This window comes from Electrona antarctica (assembly GCF_951216825.1).
Source record: "Electrona antarctica genome assembly, chromosome: 19".
In the NCBI taxonomy this organism is placed as follows: domain Eukaryota; kingdom Metazoa; phylum Chordata; class Actinopteri; order Myctophiformes; family Myctophidae; genus Electrona; species Electrona antarctica.
The window spans coordinates 23,018,731-23,046,449 of NC_136800.1; the positions used below are offsets into that span (position 1 = coordinate 23,018,731).

A 27,719-nucleotide genomic window follows, 5' to 3' on the forward strand; every position below is an offset into this window, starting at 1 on the left:
TTGGAACCTCCTTCAGGAGCCCTGAGGGTCCCTCGACTTCACTTTGAGAACCACTACACCAGGGTTCCAGGGGGTCACCTGGAAGCTTCCCCCTAAAATAGCTTTAAACTGTTCCTCATTTGGCTGGGGACCCCCTGGCTGGAACTGGAACTCCTCAGGGACACTGCTGGCCCCACTTTTGAGAACCACACTGGGTCATCATCACCGTACAATAGTACTGTGCGTGTGTTCTGTATTGTTTCCCTGCGACCAGCAGGGGGTGTCAGAGGTCAGGCTACCGTACAACCACGCCACATACCTGTTGAATATTTACAACATTAATTTGTAAGCAAGAGAGCGAGAGGGGGAGAGAGAGAGAGAGAGAGAGAGAGAGAGGAGGGTTGAGTCACTCACACTGTCGAAGAACAAAGTCAAATCTAGGTAATAAAGACCAGTCAACCACAGAGCAGGTAAAGCGGAAGGCAGGGAGGGAAGACAAGACAAGACAAGACAAGACAGGTGAAAGAAAAACACGGCCACTTCAATGTTGTTTTAATCCCTAAAAGAAAAACTGCTGTGTACGCCACCACAATGCCTCTGGGACCGTGGAAAAAGAAAAACAAGGCGAGCAAGGAGAGCTCGTCCCATCTGGTGGAGAACGACGTGCTCAGTGGTGGACACCCAGGTGGCGGTGCCTCGTCCTCGGGCTCCTCCGTCAAGTCGGCCCTCGGTATGAATGGCGCCGCCAGTGCCGGCGGACTGCCGCCTCCACCTGCCAACCTGCGGCCCAAGCTGGTGTTCCACACGCAGCTGGCCCACGGCAGCCCCACGGGAAGGATCGAGGGCTTCACCAACGTCAAGGAACTGTACTCCAAGATAGCAGACGCTTTCAGTATCAGTCCGCCCGAGGTGAGTTATTCTAACGATACGAGGAGGACAGGCTGAACAAAGTTGTTGGAACTAAAAGAAGTGCAGTTTTGACAGCTAGCTGGGGTTTGGTCGGGGTGTGTGATGATGATGGTTATTTTTGGTGTTTATTATTAATATGAAAATATGAATACTGGAGAATACTACCAGCAGGTGTTTGCATAAAGGCGCGCCCCATAAAGCACATACAAGATCATAATAAATACTAGCCTTACAAACCCAACACACTGTACACACATTGACGCATTCCTGAGTTTTTTTTAATAGTTAACCACTTAAGCCCTAGTAGCAGTAGGCTACTACTACACACTTTGTCTACGAGATCTGCTGTTTACACTGAAAATGGAAAAACAAAAACAACAAAATGATTACACTTTCGCCCATGACTTGCCCAAAATAAGGGACCCTGGGTTGAAAGTGGTTTAAATAATTAAATTAAAAAGCTCATCTCATCAGCAAACCAAATACCGGTAGGCTATTATGTGCAGGAAATAGAATGGATTGTGACATTTCATGAATCATGATCACTGATCAGATAGATCCAGGATTTATATACAATCAATTCGGACTTTTCAAGGGAGTACCCACACCTGTTGTTCAGTTCAACCTATCTGTAATCTGAACTAAAATACTAGAATAGATTTGTCCTGGCTAATGCCTAGAACTATACGCACCAAATGCTGCATGCATCATGCATGTGTGTTCACGGGGCATAACGAACTTTAATAACCAAGTGCAAGTTCACTGGCCCGGAGCTCTCCCCCTCCCCCTCTCCAGTCCTGACTTGCTTTTTGTAGGCCTACTTTTCAAAACAACCAGTGAAGAATGGTAGTGGTGGAAGAAGTACTCAAATAGTTTACTTTACTTCAAGTAAAAGTAGCAATACCACAATATAAAAATACTCTGTAAAGGCCTGTGTTCAAAATGTTAATTATTACTTGAGTGAAAACACAAAAGTATTGGCATCAAAATATAGGTTACTTAAAGTACCAAATTAAGTAAAAGTACGTAGCCTACTAAAATGTTTGAAAATAGCAGCGTTGTGAGCTTGTAGATCAGCTATTTTCAAATAGCCTATGTATAAAATAGGGCTAAAGTGGTTAATGTACTTAATAGCCTACCAAATAGGTAGCCTAATAATTGATATAGTAACTAAGGAAACTAGTAAGTTTTCAAATAATAGTAGTAGAGTAAAAGTACAATATTTGCCTCAAATTGCCTCTGAGATGTAGTGAAGTAAAAGTATTGGAAATTGGAAATAGGCCTACTCTAGTAGCCTCAATTTACAAAGAACCTAAAAAATGTGGTTCTTCCTTACTTTCCACCAGTGTGTGGTGGTGAATGGTGCTATGCTGCTTGCCCTTTGTCAAGCCTCTGAGCATGGGGACCAGATAGGCTGGCCAGACGGCCTGCTATCACCCAGAGCACTCAGAGCACAGAGGGATACGTTGATGCAGGAGCCATGGCTGGCTTGTTGCTCACTCCTCCACCTTCCCCCACACAACCAAACAATGGATTCCAGTTCCACTGTGGTGATGGGAAATCTGGGAATCAGGGCCATTTGTATTTGCCCAAGTGCAGTAAATGTGTGGGAATTTGGCATTGGTGCATGTGTGTATATTCGTAGGCTACCGGGATTGTCCGTTAGCTAATGTCAGTCACACGTGGGTCATGCCTTATACAGTAGGACCTCAAGATGTATGATGCGATTTTCCTACCCATAACTTGCGTAATAACAGATAACAGTGTACTGTGTATGTAATAAAACATTAAAAAAATATCTAGGACAGTGGTTCTCAAAGTGGAGTCCAGGAACTCTCAGGCTTTCAAATGGACCCTTGCAGGTCTGTAACTGTGAGAGTTGGGGGTCCTTGATATTAAAAGGTTTGAGATCCACTGATCTAGGAATAAAATAAATACAAATCCCATTAATTATTGTTAAAGTGCAGCTACAAGTTAGTATAAGAATCATGTAAAATTGTTGAACTAGTACAGTAAAGGTCCCTGCACACAGAGCGCGTTTTTCTGATTTTTAGCGGTGTTTCTCAATCGGTTTTCCGAAAAACGCGTCCAGTGTGCAACCACCTTTAGACTATAACAGTGGTACGACATAAACTGATGATAACTGATAGAGTCATACTCGATAGCGATGCCAGCATTTTAGCCACTATCAGCAACTTTTCTGATACTGGTATCGGTATCGGAATAACTCTACTCACAATATAGCTGCTGTCCTGTGTAGTGAAGGGCTGGTTCGGTGTAGCTATAGAACCAATCAAAGTCTTTTTGAACTGGAGAAATGATCCTGATCAGACTCTCATACCGCACTGAGGTTTTTTGAACAAAACCCCACCAGCCATATTTATCTGTGGAACTAGCTGTTCCATCACAACACGTCTAGCAATGATCATAATCACTCTCTCTGTCTAGGCTTGTTGTTCTTTCAACAGTGCATTGTGGATTAGCACATTGTGTAATTGAAGCGTTACAGGACATCTTGTTTGTTGTTGTTCTTCTTCACCAAACTATTGAGAAACGTTCTACCTTTGTTCTGAGCTGTATGTTAAGTGACATACTGTACATACCACTGGGCTTCTGGCGGCAAGCTGATTTGCCTACAGTATCCATGTAAACATACTGTAGAGCCAGGACTGATAGATAGGCAGATATATCTGCCATTGTTTGACTTTTTGGATGACACGATGAATTGAGTACATAAGACCACAATGAAAACAAGCCCCTAGGGTGTTTTGTGTTGTCCCATAGCTTGTTAAATAGTACTATTTTCAAAGTGCCAATCAATCAACCAATCAATCAATAAATCAATCTTTTTCCTTTTGTGATAACTATAGCTTGTTAAATAGCACTGTTTTAATCATCATCATCACCTTTATTTATACTCAGAAATACAGTTGAGGGCAAGCCCTCATTTTCAATGTAGCCGAGGTTACAATTCACAAATACAGTCAAAACAATACAACACAACATTAGAGGAACTTAAATGCAGAACAATCAGTAAAATAAATCAATTGAAGCAGGAGCAATCACGGTGAAAAATGTTCTGGAGCATTCCTTTGAACTGACCGAAGTATGGCAGGGAGCTCAGTTTTAAGGAGTTTTGAAGTTCATTCCACGAGGTTGGGCCATTGACAGAAAAAGCTGTCTTGCCCAACTCTGGGCAAGACAGCTTGCCCAGCATTCTAATGAATCAATCAATGAATCAGCATTTTAACCACTTCCAAACTAGTGTCCTTCTCATAGGTTTTAAAGCGTTCTAAACATATTTAAAAAATAGCAGATCTACAAGCTCACAAGGTGTCACAACTTTTTCCGATAATCAGTGGTCTACCCACTGGGGTACCCATAGAGTGACCCAAATTCGTTCAGGCTCTCTGAGTTTGTGTATTATTATTATTATTATTATTACATATTCATGGAGTGAGAGACAAACGGAGAGACAGGCAGAGATACAGTGTGATGTGATGGAGGGTGTTGTAGAATTCAACATGGTCCTCCAGAGGAAGTCCCGCACGTCCGGAGCTGTGGGCACGGCCTCATATCTGCCCTGATAACACCTCCTCCTCCAGCCGCAGTCCCCAGGGAGCCCCCTCCTTCCACAAACACCCCCACAGCACAGCACAGCACAGCATGCTCTGGAAGAACCCACGTCAACCTGGGTCACACATCCAGAAGCAGCACACAGCAGTGCTGAGATATTATCCCATTGAGACATTTTACAAATGTTTTCTGAAATCAAGTTATCAGTGGTTCTCAAACTTTTTTATGTCAAGGACCCCAAAAATGATATATATGTGCCGCCAAGCCCCAAGCATTAAGCAAAATAGCCCCAAGTTATTTTGTTCCAGGGACCCCCAGAAGCAACGATTTGAGTAAAAACGTAAGCTGTGAAAGGATATATATTAAAAGATTTGCATACGTTTTCATACCAGAAAACCATCAAGAATACCGGATCTACAAGCTTGTAGCGTGGCTATGAGCTTGTAGATCTGTGATTTTTCAACAGCTAAAGTATAAAACAATGGTTAAAGTGGTTAAAGTCTAAGGTGACACAGATGCGTTCCAGGTCAGTGTTCCATTGGAAAGGGCAAATATGGAATGGTTGGCACACCATGCCCCTGAGGCTGCTGCTTAAAACTGCTTTATAAATAAGAGTTTATAAATAGATGGATAGAGATGGCCGGCATTATTCTTTTTTACTCAAATTTAGAAGTGAATTCCGTTCAGTTCGGTTCACGCTTCTCTCTCTCTCCCCTGCAGTGCGTGCCCCCCCCTTTCTCTCTCTCTCTCTCTCTCTCTCTCTCTCTCTCTCCCTCTCTCGCGCACTTTAAAAAATCACAAGCGAGGTATAAAGTAGTTGTGTCATCAGTACATCACATGGGTATGGCCAATGATTAGCCTCCACCTCATCTTAAACCAGAGATGAGCTGGCCTGTTCCTTTATATCAATGTACAGGTTGACAACTACTTTATATCTTGCTCGTTATTTTTTTGAAGCGAGACAGAGAGATAGAGAGAGGGAGAGGGAGAGAGAGAGGGAGAAGCGTGAACTGAACGGAATTAACTTAAGTAAAAAGGCATAATGACGGCCATCTCTATCCATCTATTTATAAACTCTTATTTATAAAGCCGTTTTAAAGATGCACGTTATTATACATTCTGGAAACAGCCAGCCAATTGGGACTCTAGCAGCGCCTCGGGGGGGCGTGGTGTGCCAACCATTCCCAAATCATGCGCGTGAGCCATATTTCTTGTATTGACTGTTGGGTTTGGCGGTAGATGTTGGACTTTGGCTGATGCATCAACATGGCAACATTACTGTACAACACCTTGCAGGAACAGAACTGGCCTTCCACTTCTAATGAAAACTGGAAGATAATGTGTAACATGATCTCCAAAGTCACTCAAGTGAGCTACGAAAAGCCATAACTAGGGTTGTAAAGGGAAGGAATAGCTTAGTAACTCTTGAGTTTACCTGCATACTTTCTTATTACCCATTATGTAATGACCGGTGACGCTGATGTCTTCTTTCTATAAATGGTAAATGGTGCCTTTTTATCCATAGCGCTGTACATACCATGTGCATTACACATTCAAAGAATTTCACACATGGACAGTACGAACCTGCTCATTGGGAGCTTAGAGTATATATGAATAGAGACGGCACCCGAGTTCTCCTCCCATCCACTTGCATTAAGTTGCTCAAAAGCGCATGAGGCGATTTCACTGTGCATTCTGGGTAGGAACAGAGTGCATTCTGGGATGGATTGGGCCCAAACACATGAACGCGCTGCCGTTGACTATCATTGCAGGCATTCAGCGTTCACGTGTCATCGTGAACGTGCACAATGATAGTCAAATGATAGCCACGCTGCAATATCAAATTCGGCCACTATGTCCATTTCGCCTCAGGGTTTCATCCGGGTGCCGTCTCTATTCATATATACTCTAAGATTGGGAGCAGTTAGGGGTTCAGTGTCTTGCTCCATGACCCTTCAACACTAACCCAGTGTTGAAGGGAGCCAGCGCTCAAACTGCCGCTTGAACTCCTGTTACCTCCTGTCAAAATTAGATTACATTACAGTGCATGCATGTGAATTCGCTGTAATTATCTGTTGCTGGGCCTTTATTTAGAACTTTGTTTCATATTAAAGTCTTACGTCATTGCGTGAACAGTATGAAGCCTTTACAGTACACACTACACAGGTCAAAGTCTGCTTATTGTCCCTGCAGTCGTTTGAGGTGTGGCAGCCAGCGTGACTTTGCAACATGTCCACCTGTTCTCCCTGCTCCATAATCACTGGCCACAAGTCATTTGTTTAGATTTTGAATAGCCAAGCTGTCATCCCCTCCCTAGGCTGTGACAGAACTGCATGTTTAGAGTTTTTTCCTTCGCAAATTCCACAGGCTGGTTTTAGGCAGTGGTGCAAAGAATGGGTTAGTTAGCACCCGTTCCGATTTAAGCGCACACCCAAACATTTCTTAATTAAGCAGGAGGATTAGCTGAGGTATTACCGTCTCATTTGATGGAGACTGTCTACTGTTTGCATTATCCCTGGCTTCTACAATCACCTGAGCCCAATGCCATGGGCGTCTTAAAGGGAACAACATGCTATGCTGTGACAGAACTGCATGTTAGAGATAGTGCTTACGAGACATGGGACCATATGATTTCCATGTTGTGATTATTTTAATTTTAATTTTTTTGTATCACTATAAAACTATGGAATCATATATCCACCCATCCTTAGAAAGTCCTTAATCCTTAAAATGTACAGTGTTTTCAAATAGGGCCTATTAGCTCCCTGTTGATACAATAGTGGAAGAAAAGTAACCGCCAAAAAGGACGTGTGATAAGAGACATTTTATGCTAAGATACAAAAAGTGGCAAGAGTGCCACTATCAGTACATAGGCTACAGTGTTTCACTTGCAAAAGTTCTGGAAGTCAAACTGAAAGGAATTACAACCAGACATGTTTGAAGTTTTAAAGTGCTGCTATTTGTGTTTCTTCCAGGGCCCATAGCCTACAGTATGTCTGCACAAAACCAGGGATTACTGGAAAATATAGGCTATTGCAGATATTAAGTATAGATTACAACCTTCAAAGGAATAGTTGAGATTACATGATTTGTTATTGAAATACAAACTGAGGGTAGCACGTGGAGACTGGGGAGAGCTAAAAGGTTGTGCTGATTTAAGCTCTTTCTCAAGAAACAATAATTATCCTTTATCTCCAATAAAACACTTTTTATCATAGTAAAGAAAAGGGGACATTGTATGCTATTCAATGCAAACCAATGTTCAACTCAAGTGTGTGTGTGTGTGTGTGTGTGTGTGTGTGTGTGTGTGTGTGTGTGCGTGTGCGTGTGTGTGCGTGTGTGTGCACGCGTGTTACTGCATTATTATTATCTAGCTAGAAAGTCATTCAGAAGTTGTTATGCAACGTTATGTGAAGGAAAAATAGCGACTGCTGCCAATAATCGCCTAATTACACATGGCAAACAAGTAGAATAGATAAATAAATATTAGATGAGTGCACAATTTGGCTTTTATACTACGTCAGTGTTCTGAAACCGAGCGGTACAGTACATTCCCAGTCACAGGTTTTATAATGGGCAGACCGCTCCGCAGCTGAGAGACAGACCTCAGGTGTGGCTTAAGCCATGATTGGAATAAAAACGGGACTGATAGCGACTAAGTGGTTGTTTACCAGCAGATCAGACGGAAGGGTTGCTACGCCACAGCAGCCTTCTGAGGTCACCGGCGGGGAAGAGTTCTCATTGGCCGGCCCGCTCCGGAGAGAGGGCTGATGATGTCGCAAAGCAGGAATGGGAGCTTGACAAAACAGCTACTGTTGATAGAGAAAGAAGAGTAGGGTTCTACTCTACTCGGATAGTTGTCATCACCTGCGTGGAATGGGTGTGTTTGTGCCTCTGGACTTCTTCTTCTAACTAGTTACTTTGTAAATTTGGATTAATATTACAAAAGCTACAGTAACCACTTCAGCCCTATATACATTACGGCGGCCGGGCCATTTGAAAATAGCAGATCTATAGCTCACAATGCATCGTGATGAATTGTGAGATTGTAGATCTTCTATTTTCAAAATATTTTAAACATTTGAAAACTTTAAAATTAGTCATTCTGCATAGTGAGTACTTTTGGTACTTTAATTTTTATACCAATATATTTGTACTTTTACTCAAAGTATTTTTCTACACTGCATATTGATACTTTTCCATCACTGGTTGTCACCAAGATTCTCGTGCTGTTGTTAAAGAATTGTATGTGTGTGACATCCGCAGTCTGGTGAATGATTACAAATGAAAGTGCTGATCAGTGTCATTCCTTGTGAAGAAATGAGCCGTGTATGGTGGTGGTTAAGAGAGCTGTTTAGAGAGTTATTCAATACATGTCTTTTAATCAATAATTAAATGCACCGCTACTTCCCCTTCTTGATGCGGTGTCTGGCATGGTTGAGGTCAGCAATTCCTTTTGGTGATAACAACACTAAGCAGAGAATACTGTAGGACAGGTAAAGAATGGACAAATATAGCATTTCATTGTTAGACGTAAATCCATGACTCTGTAACAGTAAGCCACAATAAACCACTTAAGCCCTATTTTATATACTTCTAAACATTTTCAAAAACAACCGATCTACAAGTCCCAACCCATCACAAATGTGTTTTAGAACATTTAGAAAATGTTCACCTATAATGACATGCCCAAAGTAGGTAGTACTAGGGACGCCAGGTTGAAAATGTTCACCTATAATGACATGCCCAGAGTAGGGAGTACTAGGGACGCCAGGTTGAAAGAAAGTGGTTGATCCTTTGACTTCTCTTTTGTTCCTGTCATCATCAGAAGACCTGTTGAAAGGCGGTAAAATGAACAGTCGAGTGGGTTTACCCAAGGAACTGGTTCCCCAAGCTTTGTGTGATAAACACTATCTCATTACGGGCCAGGTTTCAAGGTAGTCAATTAATGTCTTTATCTCTCTAGCCTAAACTTCCCAGTACAAGGACGACAAGCCTTTTTTTGGTGTAGTGTAGGTAATCAGATTACATGTTGGTTGGTGCGGGTGTGGGGGAGGAAGGAAGGAATACAGTGACAACTTTACTTAATTCTGTTTTCCATCTGGCTCTTTCCAAGTGTATTTTCTTCCAATATGTCGTTACGCATATGACTAGTAAAAATCACACCCGTGTGAAGTAAGTGGTGCAACTCCGTGTGGGGGTCCCCGGGGTGGGGGTGGGGGGGGAAGCTCCAGACCCACAGGAACGCACCCAGGGTGCCGGCCCGATTCCGGCGAGCCGCCCCGCGTCCGAAACGGTTGAGTTACCGTGTGGGGGTCCCTCTACTGTACTGTACTGTACTGTACTGTACTGTACTGTACTGTACTGTACTGTACTGTACTGTACTGTACTGTCACTGTACTGTGCTGGCACACCCGAAATCACCATATATACAGTTAATATGTGCGTGTGTGTTTGTGTGTGTGTTAGGTTGCGCACAGGTGGTGAAAAACAACCATGCTGTTTTCGTGCTCATACCCAGACACCCAGTCACCCAGCCAGCCACCCACCCACACACAATAGTCACTTAAGGAAGTGGTTGCACCACTTAAAAATACAAGAGTTCTACATTATTGAACATGTAAATGACTGCAAAGGCCAGCAGATTGTGTGTACAGTCAAAATGCCCCACTCGTCAGTGTCACCCCTGCCTTTCTTAAGCACCCATCCACCTTACAGCAAATGACATGTGAAGCGACACTGGCGCGCAACATCTAAGTATAAATCTGGCTTAACTGCATCAATGCATCCTAGGCTGTATGGTGGTGGTGGTGGAGTGTAAATGCATGCAAAAGCCAACAGTCTTCTGGCATAATGGGGTGAGGGGAGCAGGCGGTCTACACTGCCACTCGTCCCACGTGCTCAATGCTCATGGGTAATGCCCCTCCAGAGGGGAGGGGAGGGGAGGGGAGGGGAGGGGAGGAGGAGGCGAGGCGTTCAAGGGGACTCTGGCGTGGCGAGAACAGTGGGCCTAGCCGTAGAGAGTGACCGTTCAATTACAGTCCCCCTCTTATCCTCCCTTTTCCCTTTCTCTGCTCCCCCCCCCCCCCCCCCCCCCCCCCTTTCTGTAATCCCGTTCTTTTATACTCTGGTAACCAAAGGCAACGCTGCTTGTGTCTGTGTCAGCTGGTGTGTGTGTGTGTGTGTGTGTGTGTGTGTGTGTGTGTGTGTGTGTGTGTGTGTGTGTGTGTGTGTGTGTGTGTTCGCTTGCCTGTTAGTACACAATAGGGGGCCAAATACTGCCAGGTTTTGGCTGCCTTATTATACAGTATGCTGCTCGCTTGGCGCAATGCAAAAGTCTATCCTCTTGATGAACCCGTACGGATGAATCCTCCTTTTTTATTTCTACACATGGTAAATCATGGACAGGTGTTTATTCACAAAGCCCTAGGACGGTGGTAGGGCGTTGCAATGCAAAAGGGGGGTCTGGGCCGTGGCTCAGCGGTCCAGGCACCTTGGCCGCTAGTCCGAGTCTGGCAGTGTGCCGCGGGCTCGACTCCCGATCCCGACGGCCTTTACTGCATGTCACTCCCCCATCTCTCTCCCCCATTTCCTGTCAGCCTACTGTCTGCCTCTCTATAAAAAATATTAAATAAAGGCAAAAGCCGCAAAAAAAACATTAAAAAAAATAAAAGAATGCAAAAGGGAAGCACGCACATCCAAACAATTCTGCGTGTGCGGAACAAACATATGTACAGTTTAGAAGGAAGGAAGTCCACACACCGATCTTAAACTCCCATGCCCTTTAGTAACAAACGGGTACAACGTTTCAACCCTTGTGGGTCTTTGTCAGGTATGTCATACCTGACGTTTGTAATTGTTGGATAAGATTTTGTCCACAATTCCATGCTGTATTGATGTGGCACCATTAGGAGAGACAATATGCAAACATTTATCAAAATAGCAATTGGTTTTTTTTATTAAATAATGCAATTATGTAACTTTTGAGAGCGTAAGATTAAACCCAATGGACCCATAAGGGTCCATTTGGTTTCCTTTTACACTGAATTAAATCAAATTGTAAATGAATCAAATTGTAAATCGAATCAGAAAATAAAACAAATATAAATGAAATATGTTTTCTTGATTTCTATTTGCATGATCACTCTCCTCTTGTAAATAAAACACCTTTTATTTTATTTTTTAATGTGATTAACAGGATTCCTCAAGAGTTGCTGATCGCATCTAGTGCCTAGACAAAGACAGCTGCCATACACTACACTATGTTTTATGGTCTTAAATTGATCCAACAGGGGGAAATAAAATGTATTTAATTATAGATAGATACTTAGATAGTGGTTAGTTAAGTTACACAGTGGGTTTTTTATTGTATCATGATTAGCATACAAAGACTAGTGTTGATTAACAACTTTCAACCGTATTTGCTCATTTGGGCATGGCAATATCTAGGGAAATTATTTCAAAGAATAGCAGATCCACAATGTGTTGCGATACAGTGCTGTGTTGTGACTCTGAGCTTGTAGATCTGCTATATTTGAATGAAAGTGATTGAAGGAGATAATGCAGTGTTCACCAGGCTCCTCCTGCTGGCTTTCACTGGCAATAAAGCAGTGGTGGAAAAGAATCTCCCATTTTTTACTTAAGTAAAAGTATCAATACTGCAATGTAGAAACACCCCGTTAGAAGTCAAAGTGTTGAATTCAAAATGTACTTCAGTAAAAAGTTTCCACCACTGCAATAAAGACTTAGAAATCAATCAGGCAACAAGTATATTGTTGCTGTCGGGCAGAAACCTCCATGTCCATATTCTAACATTTTGTGTTTTTCGTAAATGAATGCCCTACTTTAGTGGTTTTCATATCAAGGCACATTATTTTTTCGGCATTTGATGTGATTTAGCCTTGCAGACCCAAAACTAAAGAATAGTTTATAATCATTGGATAACATAGCATACCATGCTGTATTGATAGGAGAGATAACAGGCAAATGTTTATCAAAATAACAATTGTTTTACATTCTCACATTTTTCTTTTAAATGAAGTTATGCAAATGTTTAACAATAATTTAACTCTTGAGAGTGTAAAATGAAACCAAATGGACCCTTACTCGTCCATCTGGTTTTCATTTCAAGACAACTGGTTGAGAACCACTGCCCTACTTGATCATACTACAGCATCACCGTCACGCAAACGTATCTGTTACTTTTGATTTGTTTTCTTCTTTTTTTTTTTCCTAAAAAGTAACAGTTTTGGACATATGAGGTTTCCCCCACTACAGAGACGATAGATATCATGTTCCCAGTGATCACATTTACCACCGTCTATCACCGTCTTCTCTGCCAACATTTACCACCGTCTATCACCATGTCAGTCTATCACCATGTCAGCTCTGCCAACATTTACCACCGTCTATCACCATGTCAGTCTATCACCATGTCATCTCTGCCAACATTTACCACCGTCTATCACCATGTCAGTCTATCACCATGTCATCTCTGCCAACATTTACCACCGTCTATCACCATGTCAGTCTATCACCATGTCAGCTCTGCCAACATTTACCACCGTCTATCACCATGTCAGTCTATCACCATGTCATCTCTGCCAACATTTACCACCGTCTATCACCATGTCAGTCTATCACCATGTCAGCTCTGCCAACATTTACCACCGTCTATCACCATGTCAGTCTATCACCATGTCAGCTCTGCCAACATGTTGATCACATTTACCACCGTCTATCACCATGTCAGCTCTGCCAACATGTTGCACCGTCTATCACCATGTCAGCTCTGCCAACATGTTGCACCGTCTATCACCATGTCAGTCTATCACCATGTCAGCTCTGCCAACATTTACCACCGTCTATCACCATGTCAGCTCTGCCAACACCGCATATTTCCATTTGTGACGCAGCGCCCTATTTCAATATCAGCTGGCCTGGCACTGTAGATTTCCTTTGTTGGAGTTAGAAACCAGTCTCTACCTATATTATTATTATTCAATGAGTGACTGAATTTTATCAACAGCAATACATACACAACACCACATGACTTTGTGAAAGCAGACAGTAATACAGAACACACCGTCCTGTGTGTCCCCAGCCGGAAAGTTTTGATTAATATAATCAAAAAACGTTTTAACTCAGCGTCTATTAAGGAAATATACCGGTAGCTCATTAAACAATAAGGTGCAGAGCCAATACATCAATGTCTAGAACATGGACTAAAACACATGCACTTTAAAACACATACATGTATTTTAAAACACATGTGCTATAAAAACATACATGTACAGTATTATAGTGACATATTTGGGAAAGGAGAGGCCCTCCTTTCCTTATCTTGATGATTTCTATTTGCATGCTGATGGAGAGATCTCATCTCCTATATTAAATAAAACACTGTTGTTGTTTTTAAATCTAGCTTGGTTTTCAAGCTTTGATTGACAGTGGTTCTGAATACAGGTAGGTATTGATTTCTCATCTAATGCCTAGACAAAGGCAGCACCTATTATACACTGCACTAGATTGGCGTAGCTTGTGTGTGTGTGTGTGTGTGTGTGTGTGTGTGTGTGTGTGTGTGTGTGTGTGTGTGTGTGTGTGTGTGTGTGTGTGTGTGTGTGTGTGTGTGTGTGTGTGTGTGTGTGCGCGCGCACGCGCAAGTGTGCGTACAGTATGCATAATGCATGTTCCTTCCTGTGTGTGTGTGTGTGTGTGTGTGTGTGTGTGTGTGTGTGCAGATCCTGTTCTGCACTCTCAACACCCACAAGATCGACATGGAGAAGCTGCTGGGCGGTCAGATCGGTCTGGAGGACTTCATCTTCGCCCACGTCAAAGGGATCAGGAAGGAGGTGGAGGTGTTCAAGTCGGAGGACGCGCTGGGCCTGACCATCACTGACAACGGAGCAGGCTACGCCTTCATCAAGGTACCCACCACGCCAACCCTATTCAACTGCTATTCAACGAGAATAGCACATCTACAAGCTCACAACGTGCTGCGTTGTGGAGGAAACCTTGCAAGGCACCAACCAAAGTCGGATTCACACTATGGTTCTGGGTGTGCACTCGGGACCACTTAGACAACCAGTAAGGCTATCCAACGTTGAAGCTGCCACTACCTACTGGTGAAAAGTGGAACTGCAGCACGTTCATGGAGGTGGACGTCATGTGCGTAACGTGCGTCACCCCAGGACCTCAAATTTGACGTCCGGGCTTAACTTTCGCTCACTCAAGCCATTGAGTTATAATTATACTTCTGGCAGTCTTCCGGGTGCTTCAAAACGCCACTGAGCAACTTCCACCGGTTCGGTCTCCATCCTTTTATTACTCTATGGCTGCAGCTAGGACAAAAATCACACCTGTGTGAAGTGAGGGGCGCTCTTATCATCATACATCATCTCATTCCTGCCCAACACAAGTTGTGTCCTCACTTTTGTCTTCAATGTTTGTGTTACACAATGTTTGTGTTTACACGAACACTCAAAATTGTCCATTCATTGTCAATGGCATTTAGGTTTGCACACACACTAAAAACTGGACATAGGAGGACCCTAAATGTTCATCATTATAACTTAACTTACTTAAGACAATGTCAGGAACACCCGTGCTGCATGTTAAAAATCACCCGTGGCTTCCTGTGAGGTTAGGGTTAGGGCTTGGGTAGGGTGTTGGTACAGTATGTCTAACTAAACAGTTAAGTGGAGTGTACTCTGGTGCGGTAGAATCAATAGCCAATGTGAATCATGGCCAGCGGGGACCAGGCAATCGTATTCGGGAACAGTTCGAATCAATCGGACTCAGTGTGAATCCGCCCTAAATGTCTGCCCTGAGACTGGAGGTTGGACGTTGGAAGTGATGAAATGAAAGGTCTGGCACCGTTATTATGTATTCACATTTGTAGAATAACTTTGTTTTGATAATTATATAACATTCTTAATTCATAACAAATTCTCTAAGCACTTCTACTTTTCAGATATAATACTACACTGCTGCCTTCATGTAGGGCAAGCTATAGAACATACTACGATCAATATACAATAGATTACACTCCAAGGTGATGGGTACAGTTGGGGGGGGGGGGGGGGTGTCACAGTGTCTGCCTGTCGGGGGACTGGGGTCTTTGCGTAGGAAGCGACGCTTTAAACGCTTTCTTCTAGTACATATCAATTTGGGGGTCCTCCTCCAAGGGAAATGGAAAATGGGAGATGGGAGGGAAATGTTTGAGAACCACTGAATGATATTCTTCTTCCTACACATACGTATCATGTCCTAGTAAGTGAGCAAATGGGGGAAGGGGATCAACGTCACAATTGATTAATTTACCGCTTGTGCTTCCCCCTCTCTCTCCCCCTCTCTCTCCCTCTCTCTCTCCCTCTCTCTCCCCCTCTCTCTCTCTCTCTCTCCATCTCTCTCTCTCTCTCTCTCTCCCCCTCTCTCCCCCTCTCTCTCCCCCTCTCTCTCCCTCTCTCTCTCCCCCTCTCTCCCCCTCTCTCCCCCTCTCTCTCTCCCTCTCTCTCCCCCTCTCTCCCTCTCTCTCTCCCCCTCTCTCTCCCCCTCTCTCTCCCTCTCTCTCCCTCTCTCCAGCGCATTAAGGAGGGCAGTGTGGTGCACGGGGTGAAGGTGATCTGCGTGGGTGACCACATCGAGAGCATCAACGGTAAGAACATCGTGGGGACGCGCCACTACGAGGTGGCCCGCATGCTGAAGGAGCTGACCAAGGACAAGTCCTTCACTCTCAAACTGGTGGAGCCCATGAAGGCGTTCGGTGAGTCAACATGGGGTGTACAGGAGTAGTTCTCACGTTTTTTCATGTCAAGGACCCCCAAATTCACACGTATTATCCCACGGACCCCCCATTTGAAAATGTATGCCAATTTCAAGGAACCCCAGTTTTACAGGGGGTCCAATGGCCACGGACCCCCGAGGTTTATGAGGTTTTCCACCCGACAGAGACGATATGCAACAAACAAAATCTAAGAATTAAGCAACAGAAGATGAGGGTAGTGTGTTCACTGTGTTGTCATGAATAACATGATTCATTATGCCTCATCATGTTATTTTTGATCAGGTGATCTCTGGAATGTTATGCTAAAAATATTTTTGTTTTTGTTTTTAGGGACACACACAACCACAGTTTTAAATCAACATACAGTAATATACATTTTAGAGAAGAATAACAAAATTGTGTAATGGAGAAATTATTTTCCACAAATTGCAGTTTCAAAAGATAACATAATTGTCAGGAATGGAAAATGTCACATAACAATATCAAATATATATAACCCAGTCACAACATAAAAGTATCTCCTCAGTATCTTGTGGACAATGAAAATGGCCAACATGTACATACTGTACGTACCCTGTGACAGCACAGCAGTCATTCATATTTTGTCCTTATTGAATGATCAGAAATGCTGGAGCCCAGATCAAAGGGATCTAAACCTGCCAGTGAGAACAAGATTGGCACAGGAAGAGGGACCCTGAGACTGCGTTCCAAGGGTCCTGCTACTGTGGAGGACGTGGTAAGTGACTTCCCTTGGTCCAGCAATGCTTTTCATAGCTGCATTATGACTTTGATAGATCCATCCTTAAAAATATACATGCAGTGATAGACAATTTGCACATACACACAAGTGACTCAAATAAAGGGATATTCATGACATCTGGTAGGAATGATGATCAGCAGGCTGCCCTGAAGACATGCTTGACATAACATATATTGGTCTGTGTTTTGTTTTCTAGCCCACAGAATTTGAGGAGAAAGCGGTGAGGAAAGTGGACGATCTCTTGGAGAGCTACATGGGAATCAGAGACACTGAACTTGGTGGGTAGATTTTTGTTGCCCTCTTTTTTTCCTTCAGTTGGTTGACTAAGAACAACACTCCACAGCAGGGCCTTAGGGAGTAATTACATCAGAGACATTTACATCAGGGTACATCACCCTATGCAATATTGTGGTTTAAAGCTACAATCCATAAGATTTATGTCCTCACGTGACGGGGAGAGGTAATTGCGACTCTTTAACACCTGGGATTCGAACCGGCGTCTCCTCAAACAAGAGCTAAAATCCACCCACGGTTAAGGGAGATATTGGGCTTATGTGCGTCAGGCAGTGTTACTATTTTGTGTTCATAAGATAGCTAACATTTCCGATCATTCACTACTTATGTCATTTTTGTCAACATAGATTTGTCAATGTTGTGTTTACATTATCTTCCAAAATGTATTTATTTTGTTATTCTCGCTATGAACCACTTCCATGTTCCAGCTGCAACTATGGTTGAAGTCGGCAAAGACAAGAACAACCCAGATGAATTCGCCATGGCCCTGGACGAAGCCCTCGGAGATTTTGCCTTTCCGGACGAGTTTGTGTTCGACGTTTGGGGGGCCATAGGAGATGCCAAGCAGGGACGATTTTAAGGTTGAAGCACCCCTTTATACTGCATCATTCCCAGCATGTGCTGGGCTTTTTCTTTAGCCAACTGGACAAATTTCAACCAGCACAACAAGGAGTGCGAAGCGTGTTCTCGGGGGTAGTGCTGCACTACCTGGATCTGACAGCTTAATGCAGTGACTGTGGCGAGAGGGGGATCTAGGCTGTGTAAGGCAAGCCTGTGATATTTGTGAAATTTGGATTGCAGTTCCATCTCCGGAACTGGTCTTGGATGGTTAAAAACCTAGTAGGCCGTTGTGTTGTTTACCCCATGGAAGACCGCATTGCTACAATGGTATTCACTGTATACACGCACACTGCTGTCATCTTGCCCAAAGCACATTAATTTACACACTGGTTACAAATGGTACGCATGCAAGATCATTCATGCAGTTTTTAATCACGCTTCTTTATCTTATCTTTCTGTCTGGTAAATTTGAATATACAGTTATACACGTGATGTATGTATCACACGTTTTTATATTATGTGCAAATGCTACTGAGATTTGAGCAGCAGCATCATGTAATTAGTGTATAATTATAGTGAACATACCAATATATCTCACAGGTCAGCCTTAAAGCCTAATTCATACTTTGTTTGCAAGCTGGTGTCACATGCCCAAAATAGCCAATTTACAAGCTTTTAGATTGGCTATTTTTGGAGTTCAACACAATGTGCAGCCAAGTACAAATCAGGCAGTACAGTTGTCTTTTTATTGGTGATGATTTTGTGTCATGCTTCCATGGAAGCCCAGCCCATATGGACTTAAAGGACACTTTTACTTACATTTTACATGGTTATGGACTAGTTTTGTAGAATTCATGAATATATCTGTAAATGCTCTCATTCTGAGGGGGACAAACTTGATGTTTTATTGATGCCAGTTTATCCTGTTTTGAACTGAATGTGATTTTTAATGAATTCCCTCTTCATGCCCTTGCCTTCAATCCAGCTGGCAGTAGCTGCTGGAAGCATACTGCATATAGACGAGGCTGTCGAGTAGTTCAGTGGTTCTCAAACCTTTTCATTTCAAGGACCTCCATGGTCCATGTGGTTCCATGTGTACACTATGGAACTCTGAGGGTCCCTGGACCCCTGCTTTGAGAACCTCACTGCATTACACCAGGGCTCCACCGGGCGCGTCAGCGTCGCGTCTCCGTCACCGGCAGAGAATGTTCCCTTTTTAATCAATGAAGGGTGGCTCCACTGCCCGCGTTGCGTTGCGTGACGCGTGCATTAAAATTGAACCGGTGCGGTTTTTGACGCACGCGACGGAGACGCAACGCGTCCGGTGGAGCCCTGGCGTTAGTCTGTTGTGAAAACTTGGCATTTTGTTTTGAATGTTTTTGGCAGAGGTGTTGCCAGAACTTCAACTAACATTCCATCCTTTTAGGCTATGTTCAGAACTTCAGACTGGCAGCCCGAATCCCATTTTGGGCTATCGAGATTTGAATCAGATTGCTTTTACTGTATCAAGTCTGGACTGTACTAATCACATTTGAGCCACGTTCCGTGGCGGTTTGAAGGGAGGGAACCAAATCAGATATGTCTGCAGTCTGAACAGAGCCTGTGTGTCACGTTTGTATGTCACTTTGGAATAGAATTATAGATGCTTTTTGTCTTAATTTATTTTTTCCACAATAGATTTGATATGCTGGAAAGATTTTTTACAGTCTTGACCTTAACTTTAGCTCCAATTCCACCAGCTTCTCTCCTGTCAAAGGTGTTCTGTATATGGATACTTGTTATCCAATGCCTTGTGCACACCATCCATCAGAAGGAATTTAAATAGTGACAACACTAAGTAATGTTTCAGGTTATTACTCAACTCAAGGTACAATTGTATATTGTTTGACAATCCAGGGATCACTGATGTTATGTTGGAGAATAAAAAATTACATAACAATAGTCTGTATTATTCACAACACTGTTTACCATGAAAAGAAGATACAGAAACCACAAACCATTCAATACAACAAATTTTATTTGCATACTTGGCTGTGTACGTGTATAAAATACAGCATGTGACAAGAGACACTCCAGCGGTTTCTTGATCGCATCTTTACAGAAAGTTTAACAAGGCCATTAAAAAGAACCACCGGTTTATCACTTCACAAGCAGCAGGGAGAAAGAAAAACAAAACATGATTCATAAACCATTTTTTGAAAAGTACAGGATTCTCCCCCACCTACACCATTCTAGTAAAGTTAATACAAAATTACAATTCCCCCTTGACAGATGGGATCAGTCTCACCATTATTATAATTTCAGTACTGTAGAGGATTTGGAAGCACATTTTGTTAGTCATAAAGATAGTATTCTAACAATATGATTGAAGTACCTGAAGAAGCAGGCGTGGGTTAATATGAAATACTGCAGGAAGCTGGGCTAACTTGAGTAGTTTTACAACCTCTACAAACAGTAGGTATATAATATGGCATTATATTCAAGTACAGTACATCTCAATTGGACAGTAGTTAAGAGAAAGACAATACACAAACTGAAATTCTTAAGAGCTCTTAGTATTTTGAAATGGGAAATTCATAAAAGAGTAGATGGAATCGGTGTATTGGGTTTGTATAGCTTCACTACCTGGCAATGATACAAGTCCAAATATTGTAGCTCATTTATGTATGGTCAAACATACCTCAGTGCTCGCCTCATACTGATATTAGTGACCTGTTGATTTGTTTCATCAAGGGTAATATGACATGAACAACACAGCCATATCACTTATACGTTCTCTTTAATATAGGCAGAATCAGCTTTGTTTGCATTTTGTTCACATGCGGAAAACGTGAACGAATCACAACTTCCATTTTGCCGCTCACGGAGCAGAGTTAACAGAATTGGACCGCCATAATGGCCAGGTAGGTCTATAAACCAAAGTTACACATGACCGCTTTAAGCTGCAACGGCTCAAAGTGTTGAGTTTGAGTTGGGCTTGCCTTGGGACAGCAAAATGGACTCAACTTGAAAGCACATGAACTTCCAACTCATCTAGAAACATTATTGAAGTAAAATGAAAAAACAAAACAAAAGTGAGAGGTTTTGAAGGAAGGGGTGAAAAGGCTGACTTGGGACCAGGCTAGGATAGTGTGAAACATAGACCTTGTAGACTCCTGCCCCGTCTCTGGATCCTAAAGTTCATCCCCGCTGTGAGGCTGCCTGAACGCATCGCCCGTCAGCTTCTCCTGAGCTTCTTTCATACCGGATACAACTGAGGTGGAGGAAACCAAGGAAGTTCACATTCCAGGTAAAGCCACTTTCAACATGGTGTCCCCATCTTAGAATTTGAATTTTAGATCTATACAACTCGTAGATTGAATTGTGAACTTGGGCATCTTGTAGATGCACTTGCTATCCAATGATATTGAATAGTGAGTTCTAGACATTATTTTTGCGTAACATTTCTAACTTGGCAGATATACTAGCACACAACATGGCAAGCCTATAGTTGTATTTGTTACCTTGATCTGCATTGCTGTAAAAGTACTTGTAGTTGGGGTTCCCATTCTTGTTGGTTATCTCAGGATGGACTATGCCACTGGGATCTACAAGGAAGAAGTTAAGAGATAATTAACTATTCTAGACTACGCATGTATCACACCTCATTAAATGGCGTCACATATCTAGTGTCATGTTTTATTACTTAGTCAAACTTGCAAAACATGACATTCTGACATGATCACAACGCTGATGATGGAGAAATAAAAAGGCTATTAACCATAGACCAGAGTCCCTATTTTGGGCCAAAACTTGGCAAACAATGGCTTATCTACAAGATCACAGCATGTTGCAATGAGACACGTGAGATTGTAGATCGGCTATTTTTGGGGAAGAAGCAAAAAAGGAGAGGGCCTACCATAGACCTCTGGGGGACTCTGTTTGATTTGGATGGCTAAAAGAAATGTCTAAAAAAGAAACACTGCAAATAAGCTGGCAGACGGGGCAGCTGCACAGTCTCTCACTTGTTCCCAAACAATGTTTACAAGGAAGAGTGATAGGAGCGCCTCCTTACCAAGGAAAAGAATCCTAGGAATGTATCCGCCATCTGGGCTGAACGTCTCATCCTTGGGTTCCTCCTCGTCCTGTCGAAATAAGACACTAATGACGCTCTGAATTCCACATCCAACCACACAGTTTGTTTACTCGCAGAGCGATAAAACGATGAAAAGAAGGAAGAGAGAGACAATATTCATTTGTGCAGTAGAGATGAAAAGAACAAAGATTATTCCATTCTCAAACTAAACCAAATGAAAAGGTACAAGTACACGACACCCAAAAAGGAATGCAGTCAATTTGTGTAACATGCAAATAAATCAATAACAGCACCACACACACACACACACACACACACACACACACACACACACACACACACACACACACACACACACACACACACACACACACACACACACACACACACACACACACACACACACACACACACACACACACACACACACACACACACACACACACACACACACACACACACACACACACACACACACGATGGTCCTGTTATATCTGAACGAGACCTTTGCTGCAGCCAAATGTTCTTACTTCCAGGTTGACCATGACAAAGTTGTGGGCAAGTTCAGAGATGTCTTTGGACTCAGCAAATTTTGGCTTCAGTGCTGCGAGAAGTGCACATAATTAAGCATGTTATTATTACATTAAGCATATTGTATTTGATCTACAAGATATTTTTGTAGATCTTGTAGATCAGATGGTTCTATTTTCGCAATTTTTGAGACACAGTTGAGTTGCCAAGTATAAAACAGGGATAGTTCATTACTCGCTCCATGGAGACTTGAATTCATAGATATTTTTGGTCACATTTCTAAGCCAAAAGAGGAAAAAATAAAATATATATATAAACTGTCCCTTTAAGTAGTTAATGGTAATATCCACGGCGTCTACCAAATCCATGATAAAAACGATGTTTTGTTATCGCTACCCTATTACTAATGAATGCGACTTTTGGAATTTATGGCCATCTTGTAGAATTTGTGCATGGCTAATATTCCTCTTGTGGTATTAAGAGGGTTGACAAATAATGACTCCGTTTATGGCCCATCTTAATCTCTTTCTGGTTATGTCAATATTAATAATGGAACATTTCACCTTTGCAGGCTCCACACCAGGTCTTGTGGATGATCACCATCATAGGCAGGCCACTGTCGAAAGTAAACACATGAACAGGTTGTCACACAAACAAAGTCAATACTAGCACAGAGCCAACATACAATCTAATATCCGCACTGTGTTGGCACAACATATAGCCCTGGACATTTGGACATACAGGAGTACATAATGTAATGCTGTGTGCACAGAAACACCTGCTCTCTTTCCATGAAACAATCCTGCATTAACCATGGGAAAGAAACCTTATTTATATCGTTGCTGTCGGGCAGCGACCTCCTATCTCAATATTCTACTAGATCCTACAGCATCACAAAAGCATATAAAGTAGCAGATACCGTATGGCGTATACAAGCTTTGCGCCTAAAGATCTGTTCAATCTGAAAAGGAACAGCTTCGATGATATTAATTTCAACTATTATAATATCCTGCTCTTCCTTTACGATGTATGCAGTTGAAGGTGAGTTAATACTATGATGAGCGATTGTGATTTTAAAAAAAAAGGGAGTAGAACTGAATGGAGAACGTTTGTAGATACACAAGAGGACAGTCATTGAAAAATCAACATTGGGGAAAAGATGACCCCTGCTGTTAAGTTATAATTAAGCAGGTATTAATGAAAGGCTTTTGCAGGCTGGAATCCTCAGACAGATATTACACTATGTACCATTATCATTGAGTTAATTAAAAGCGCTACTAGCACCACCTGCAGTCTGTGATGCTCTTTACACTCGGACTAAAGACATTTGAACCAACCAATGTTTACATGCGTGCACTGACACTAATGGGGCAACTCGGCATTCTATTTTGATAGATCTTGTGGTACCAATGTGTGCTGCCTATTTTCATGCATTTTATGTTCCTTTCCCCATGCTTTTTATTCTCTTTTAAATTTACTCTTAAACTGTGAAAGCATGCATAAATAAGAAAGTCACGTTACTTTTACCTTGTATCCGTGTTGTGACAATAACATTTGACTGATTCATTGATCGAAGTACTGGACAGACTGACCATCCTTGGAGCCCTGGCCTGCTGTGACGTAGTGTAGTGTGGTGCTAAAAAGCTCATCAAATAAAGCGTCGCAGTCCCGCCCCCTTTCATGACGACGCCAGGCCCAGGAAATGAATCCCAATGCATTTTTCCCATAGACATTTCAAAAAGTATTTATTTAAAGACCTTTTAAGCATCGTACGAAGCCAACTCGAGTCGTGACAAATCATGACAACAAACACAATATTTTGGACCAAATAAATAATTACAAAGAAGAAAAACAACAAAAAGTGTTGTAACCTGCCGTTTTTTTCTATTTTCTAATTATTTGTTTGGCCCAAAACATTGTGTTTATTGTCATGATTTGTCACGACAAGAGTTGGTTTTGTCCGCGGCATAAACGTCTTTAAATAAATACTTTTTGAAAAGTCTATGAGGAAAATGAACGGGGATTTCTTTTCCGGGTCTCTCGAGGGGGCAGGACTGCGACGCTCTATAACAACAGCTACAGTCCTATCGTAAAACACAATCAGTCCTACTCACCTGGCCTCTGCTTCTTTCTTCCCATCGTCCAAGGTCCTCCAGTTGATGTTGTCTCCAAAACCTGCAGAGAGGATGAATCAATACTTTGATGATACAATGTGTGTATAGTATATAGTAAGAGAAATCTATGAAAATCTGGGAACTAAATCGTTACCAAGAAATTTCTTCACCAATGTGTTTCTAAAGGTGTCTAATAACATGTACTAAAAGTTTGAAATTCAACTCCCGTGGGAAAATTGAGTTATTAGCATAATATGTGACCATACCCATAACATCCTATATAAGGCAAAAAAGTCCAAATTTCATCATTCTTCAAGTAGCATGTGACATATGAAACTAGGGTGATTTCATGATTCTGAATCCATTCCAAGCATTAGTTTTGCACAAAAAACACTCCTTGGGAGGAAAACGGCCACACAAACGTGATGAGGTCAGCACATTTGGTCAACTGGATATGACCTAATTTAGCCCAAGGAGTGTTTTTTGTGCAAAACTAATGCTTGGAATGGATTCAGAATCATGAAATCACCCTAGTTTCATATGTCACATGCTACTTGAAGAATGATGAAATTTGGACTTTTTTGCCTTATATAGGATGTTATGGGTATGGTCACATATTATGCTAATAACTCAATTTTCCCACGGGAGTTGAATTTCAAACTTTTAGTACATGTTATTAGACACCTTTAGAAACACATTGGTGAAGACATTTCTTGGTAACGATTTAGTTCCCAGATTGGTCAAATACCTGATAAAATGCCCTTACTAATAGTAGTGCATCACACACCATTTTGCCCACTAGCTCACAGCTATTGTCCACACAAAGACTTGGTGTAGGGGGAGCAGAGTCAGCAGACCAAGTATAGAGCCAAACCAGGTCATCTAATCTAATTAATTAGTTTGCTAAGTATAGAGAGTTTAAGTGGTTAATGTAAATCTTTTAATGATTAGAAGATCTACATTAGAATCTACATTAGAATCTAATCCATTGTTAGCTCTGGTCCATAGCTCTAATGCCATCGCATTTAGAGCTATGTTACTGTCGACTTCCGGGGGGCTCGCATAAATGCAGACCAGCCTCTCCTCTGTAGCGAAAATAAAAATAATGTTTTACCTACTCACCAATACAAAGACGGGTTGTGTAATTAGAAAGCCTAATTTCCTTACTGGACCCACTTTGAGCCCCCCAGCACACGTATAAATGCACTTTTTGGCCAGAAAGGGATTTTCTTTCACCGAAGGAAAAATCTTCTCTAGGCAATATCGCTAGAGGGCACAGTGGAGTAACTAAAATTATTATTTTTTTCGGTGAAAAAGTGCATTTATGTGTGGCGGGGGTCTCAAAGTGCATCCACTAAGGAAAGTAGGCTTTCTAATTACACAACCCGTCTTTGTATTGGTGAGTAGGTAAAACATTATTTTATAGATACAGAGGAGAGGCTGGTCTGCATTTCATGCGAGGCAGGAAGCCAATCAGTTCCATAGACGTATTGCATCAGCAGCAAGAGCAGTAAGGCTATGGACCAGAGCAAATCCATTGTATGCCATTACAGGGCAATGTTACATAATGTCACTCTTTTTGTACTCTCTCCACGGCACCATGGCCCCAGGTGAAATGGAAATACAGAGCGGGCCACAAATGAACTGGGCTGGGTGAGGTTTCATGCTTGTATTGGTTTTAGATTTCTGGGTTAAGGGTGTGTCTTTTTATGTACAATGTTGCTTTGCAAATTAAGGCCCTTCCTGGGGCAAAGAGCTCTGAATGGGAAGTAACTCGATAGGAGGCAAACAACAGAAATTATGACTTTGTACTCAACTCACCTGCAATAATTTCCTAATTCAGTTCACGGCTGCCCAATTAATCGAATATTTCTCTTTTTCGTTTCACAATTACATAAGTGACTTTACTTAGTTTGCAAATGGTTGCTATCTCCATATTCTAACTTTTGGCTTTTTTTTGGCCCCTACTTGATCATACTACATTGTGTCACACAAATGCATCAAAGGCGTTTTGAGCTTGTACATCTGCTACTTTTACAAAACTAAAAAGGGACTAGCATTTTATTCATCATTGTGAAGTCCTACAATCCCGGGACCCCCAGGAGTCCATAGGGCTGGTCCAGGGGGTCCCCAAGCAAATGATTATTGGTAAGTTAATCTTCAACATTATTTACATGTAAAAGTTCAATTAAATATAACCTACAAGAACAGGTTCTGTACTTTAATCAGAGTTCCACTGTAAGTATCTCTCTATTAGCTACAGTACATAGACAGACATTAAAGGAATTCTGGACCAAATGACAGACTAGATCATCCCAAATCATGTCTAATCTAACAATAAAAAGATTGGGGTCACAAATCTAATCAACATCGTCGTCCCTGAAATTCAAAGGTTTGAGAATGGGCTGTTCAGGATGCAGGCTCTGTGATCCAGGATGTCAATGAATTACACAATAAAATCCTCAGTATTCATTTATTCATTTGTAACTCTGGGTTGAGTCTGGAAGGGTACAGATGTAATGTAACCAAACATCTGGTACCCTCTCAGAGCTGAATGATGCGATCCAGGATGTTGATGAAGAATTAAAGAGGAGAATTATTTTCTTTTCCCTTTTTTCCCCCTTCCCAAAATGGTCATCATTGCTACCCCGGTATTATTCTGAGACTCGCACAGGTGACCCAATATAACACTCAATATTAAGATAAGAATGTGCACTTTAAATATCACTTACCTCTACTTTGGTTTGCAGCTACAACCTTGTTAAAAAAGGACAGAGAAAATAAGACATGGACAGAAGACAACAAGACAATGTTGAGCCTAGAGGACTGCATCTTTTTACAATGGTAGCTTGATGCTAGCTGCTGTCTGCTGCTGCTGCAGAGCGACGAGGAAGAAGACTCCATATCCCATGGCTGGGAATGAGTAGCGCTGTGATTGGGTAGTGGGTTGCCAATAAATACAATTAACGAATGAATAAAATAAACACTATTTGAAATTATTGCGAACTTTAATTGTCAAATAATTGGTTGAAAAACAAAGATAAGGCACTGTGCCACAGTTAGCCATTATAATTAAAGCTGACCTGAAACCCCCACCCCTTTTCCCCCTCACTGTATATGTTTCCCCCCCAAATT

At 42.1% G+C, this 27,719-nt stretch overlaps 2 protein-coding genes across 2 annotated transcripts; one reads left to right on the plus strand and one right to left on the minus strand.

Moving 5' to 3' along the window:
• Window positions 1-385: 385 nt before the first annotated feature.
• On the plus strand, window positions 386-20,150 carry gipc2 (GIPC PDZ domain containing family, member 2). Its single transcript, XM_079529467.1, has 6 exons — window positions 386-888; window positions 14,205-14,390; window positions 16,048-16,228; window positions 16,873-16,985; window positions 17,206-17,287; window positions 17,732-20,150. The coding sequence occupies exons 1-6, from the start codon at window positions 571-573 to the stop codon at window positions 17,881-17,883; spliced, it is 1,032 nt and encodes a 343-aa protein (XP_079385593.1). The 5' UTR covers window positions 386-570; the 3' UTR covers window positions 17,884-20,150.
• On the minus strand, window positions 19,864-27,502 carry txndc12 (thioredoxin domain containing 12 (endoplasmic reticulum)). The gene is made up of 7 exons (XM_079529468.1): window positions 27,317-27,502; window positions 24,585-24,645; window positions 23,034-23,086; window positions 22,470-22,543; window positions 21,919-21,988; window positions 21,368-21,451; window positions 19,864-21,117 (listed from the first exon to the last, which is right to left on the minus strand). The coding sequence occupies exons 1-7, from the start codon at window positions 27,486-27,488 to the stop codon at window positions 21,038-21,040; spliced, it is 594 nt and encodes a 197-aa protein (XP_079385594.1). The 5' UTR covers window positions 27,489-27,502; the 3' UTR covers window positions 19,864-21,037.
• Between the last annotated feature and the right edge of the window lie 217 nt (window positions 27,503-27,719).

Coding starts and splice junctions, on each gene's coding strand:
- gipc2 (XM_079529467.1), top strand. CDS start 571: ATGCCTCTGGGACCGTGGAAAAAGAAAAACAAGGCGAGCAAGGAGAGC. Junction 16,229..16,872: donor GGAGCCCATGAAGGCGTTCG/GTGAGTCAACAT, acceptor TTGAATGATCAG/AAATGCTGGAGCCCAGATCA. Junction 16,986..17,205: donor CTGCTACTGTGGAGGACGTG/GTAAGTGACTTC, acceptor TTTGTTTTCTAG/CCCACAGAATTTGAGGAGAA.
- txndc12 (XM_079529468.1), bottom strand. CDS start 27,488: ATGGAGTCTTCTTCCTCGTCGCTCTGCAGCAGCAGCAGACAGCAGCTA. Junction 21,989..22,469: donor TTGTCATGGTCAACCTGGAA/GTAAGAACATTT, acceptor TTATTTCGACAG/GACGAGGAGGAACCCAAGGA. Junction 21,452..21,918: donor TCCTAGGATTCTTTTCCTTG/GTAAGGAGGCGC, acceptor TCTTCCTTGTAG/ATCCCAGTGGCATAGTCCAT.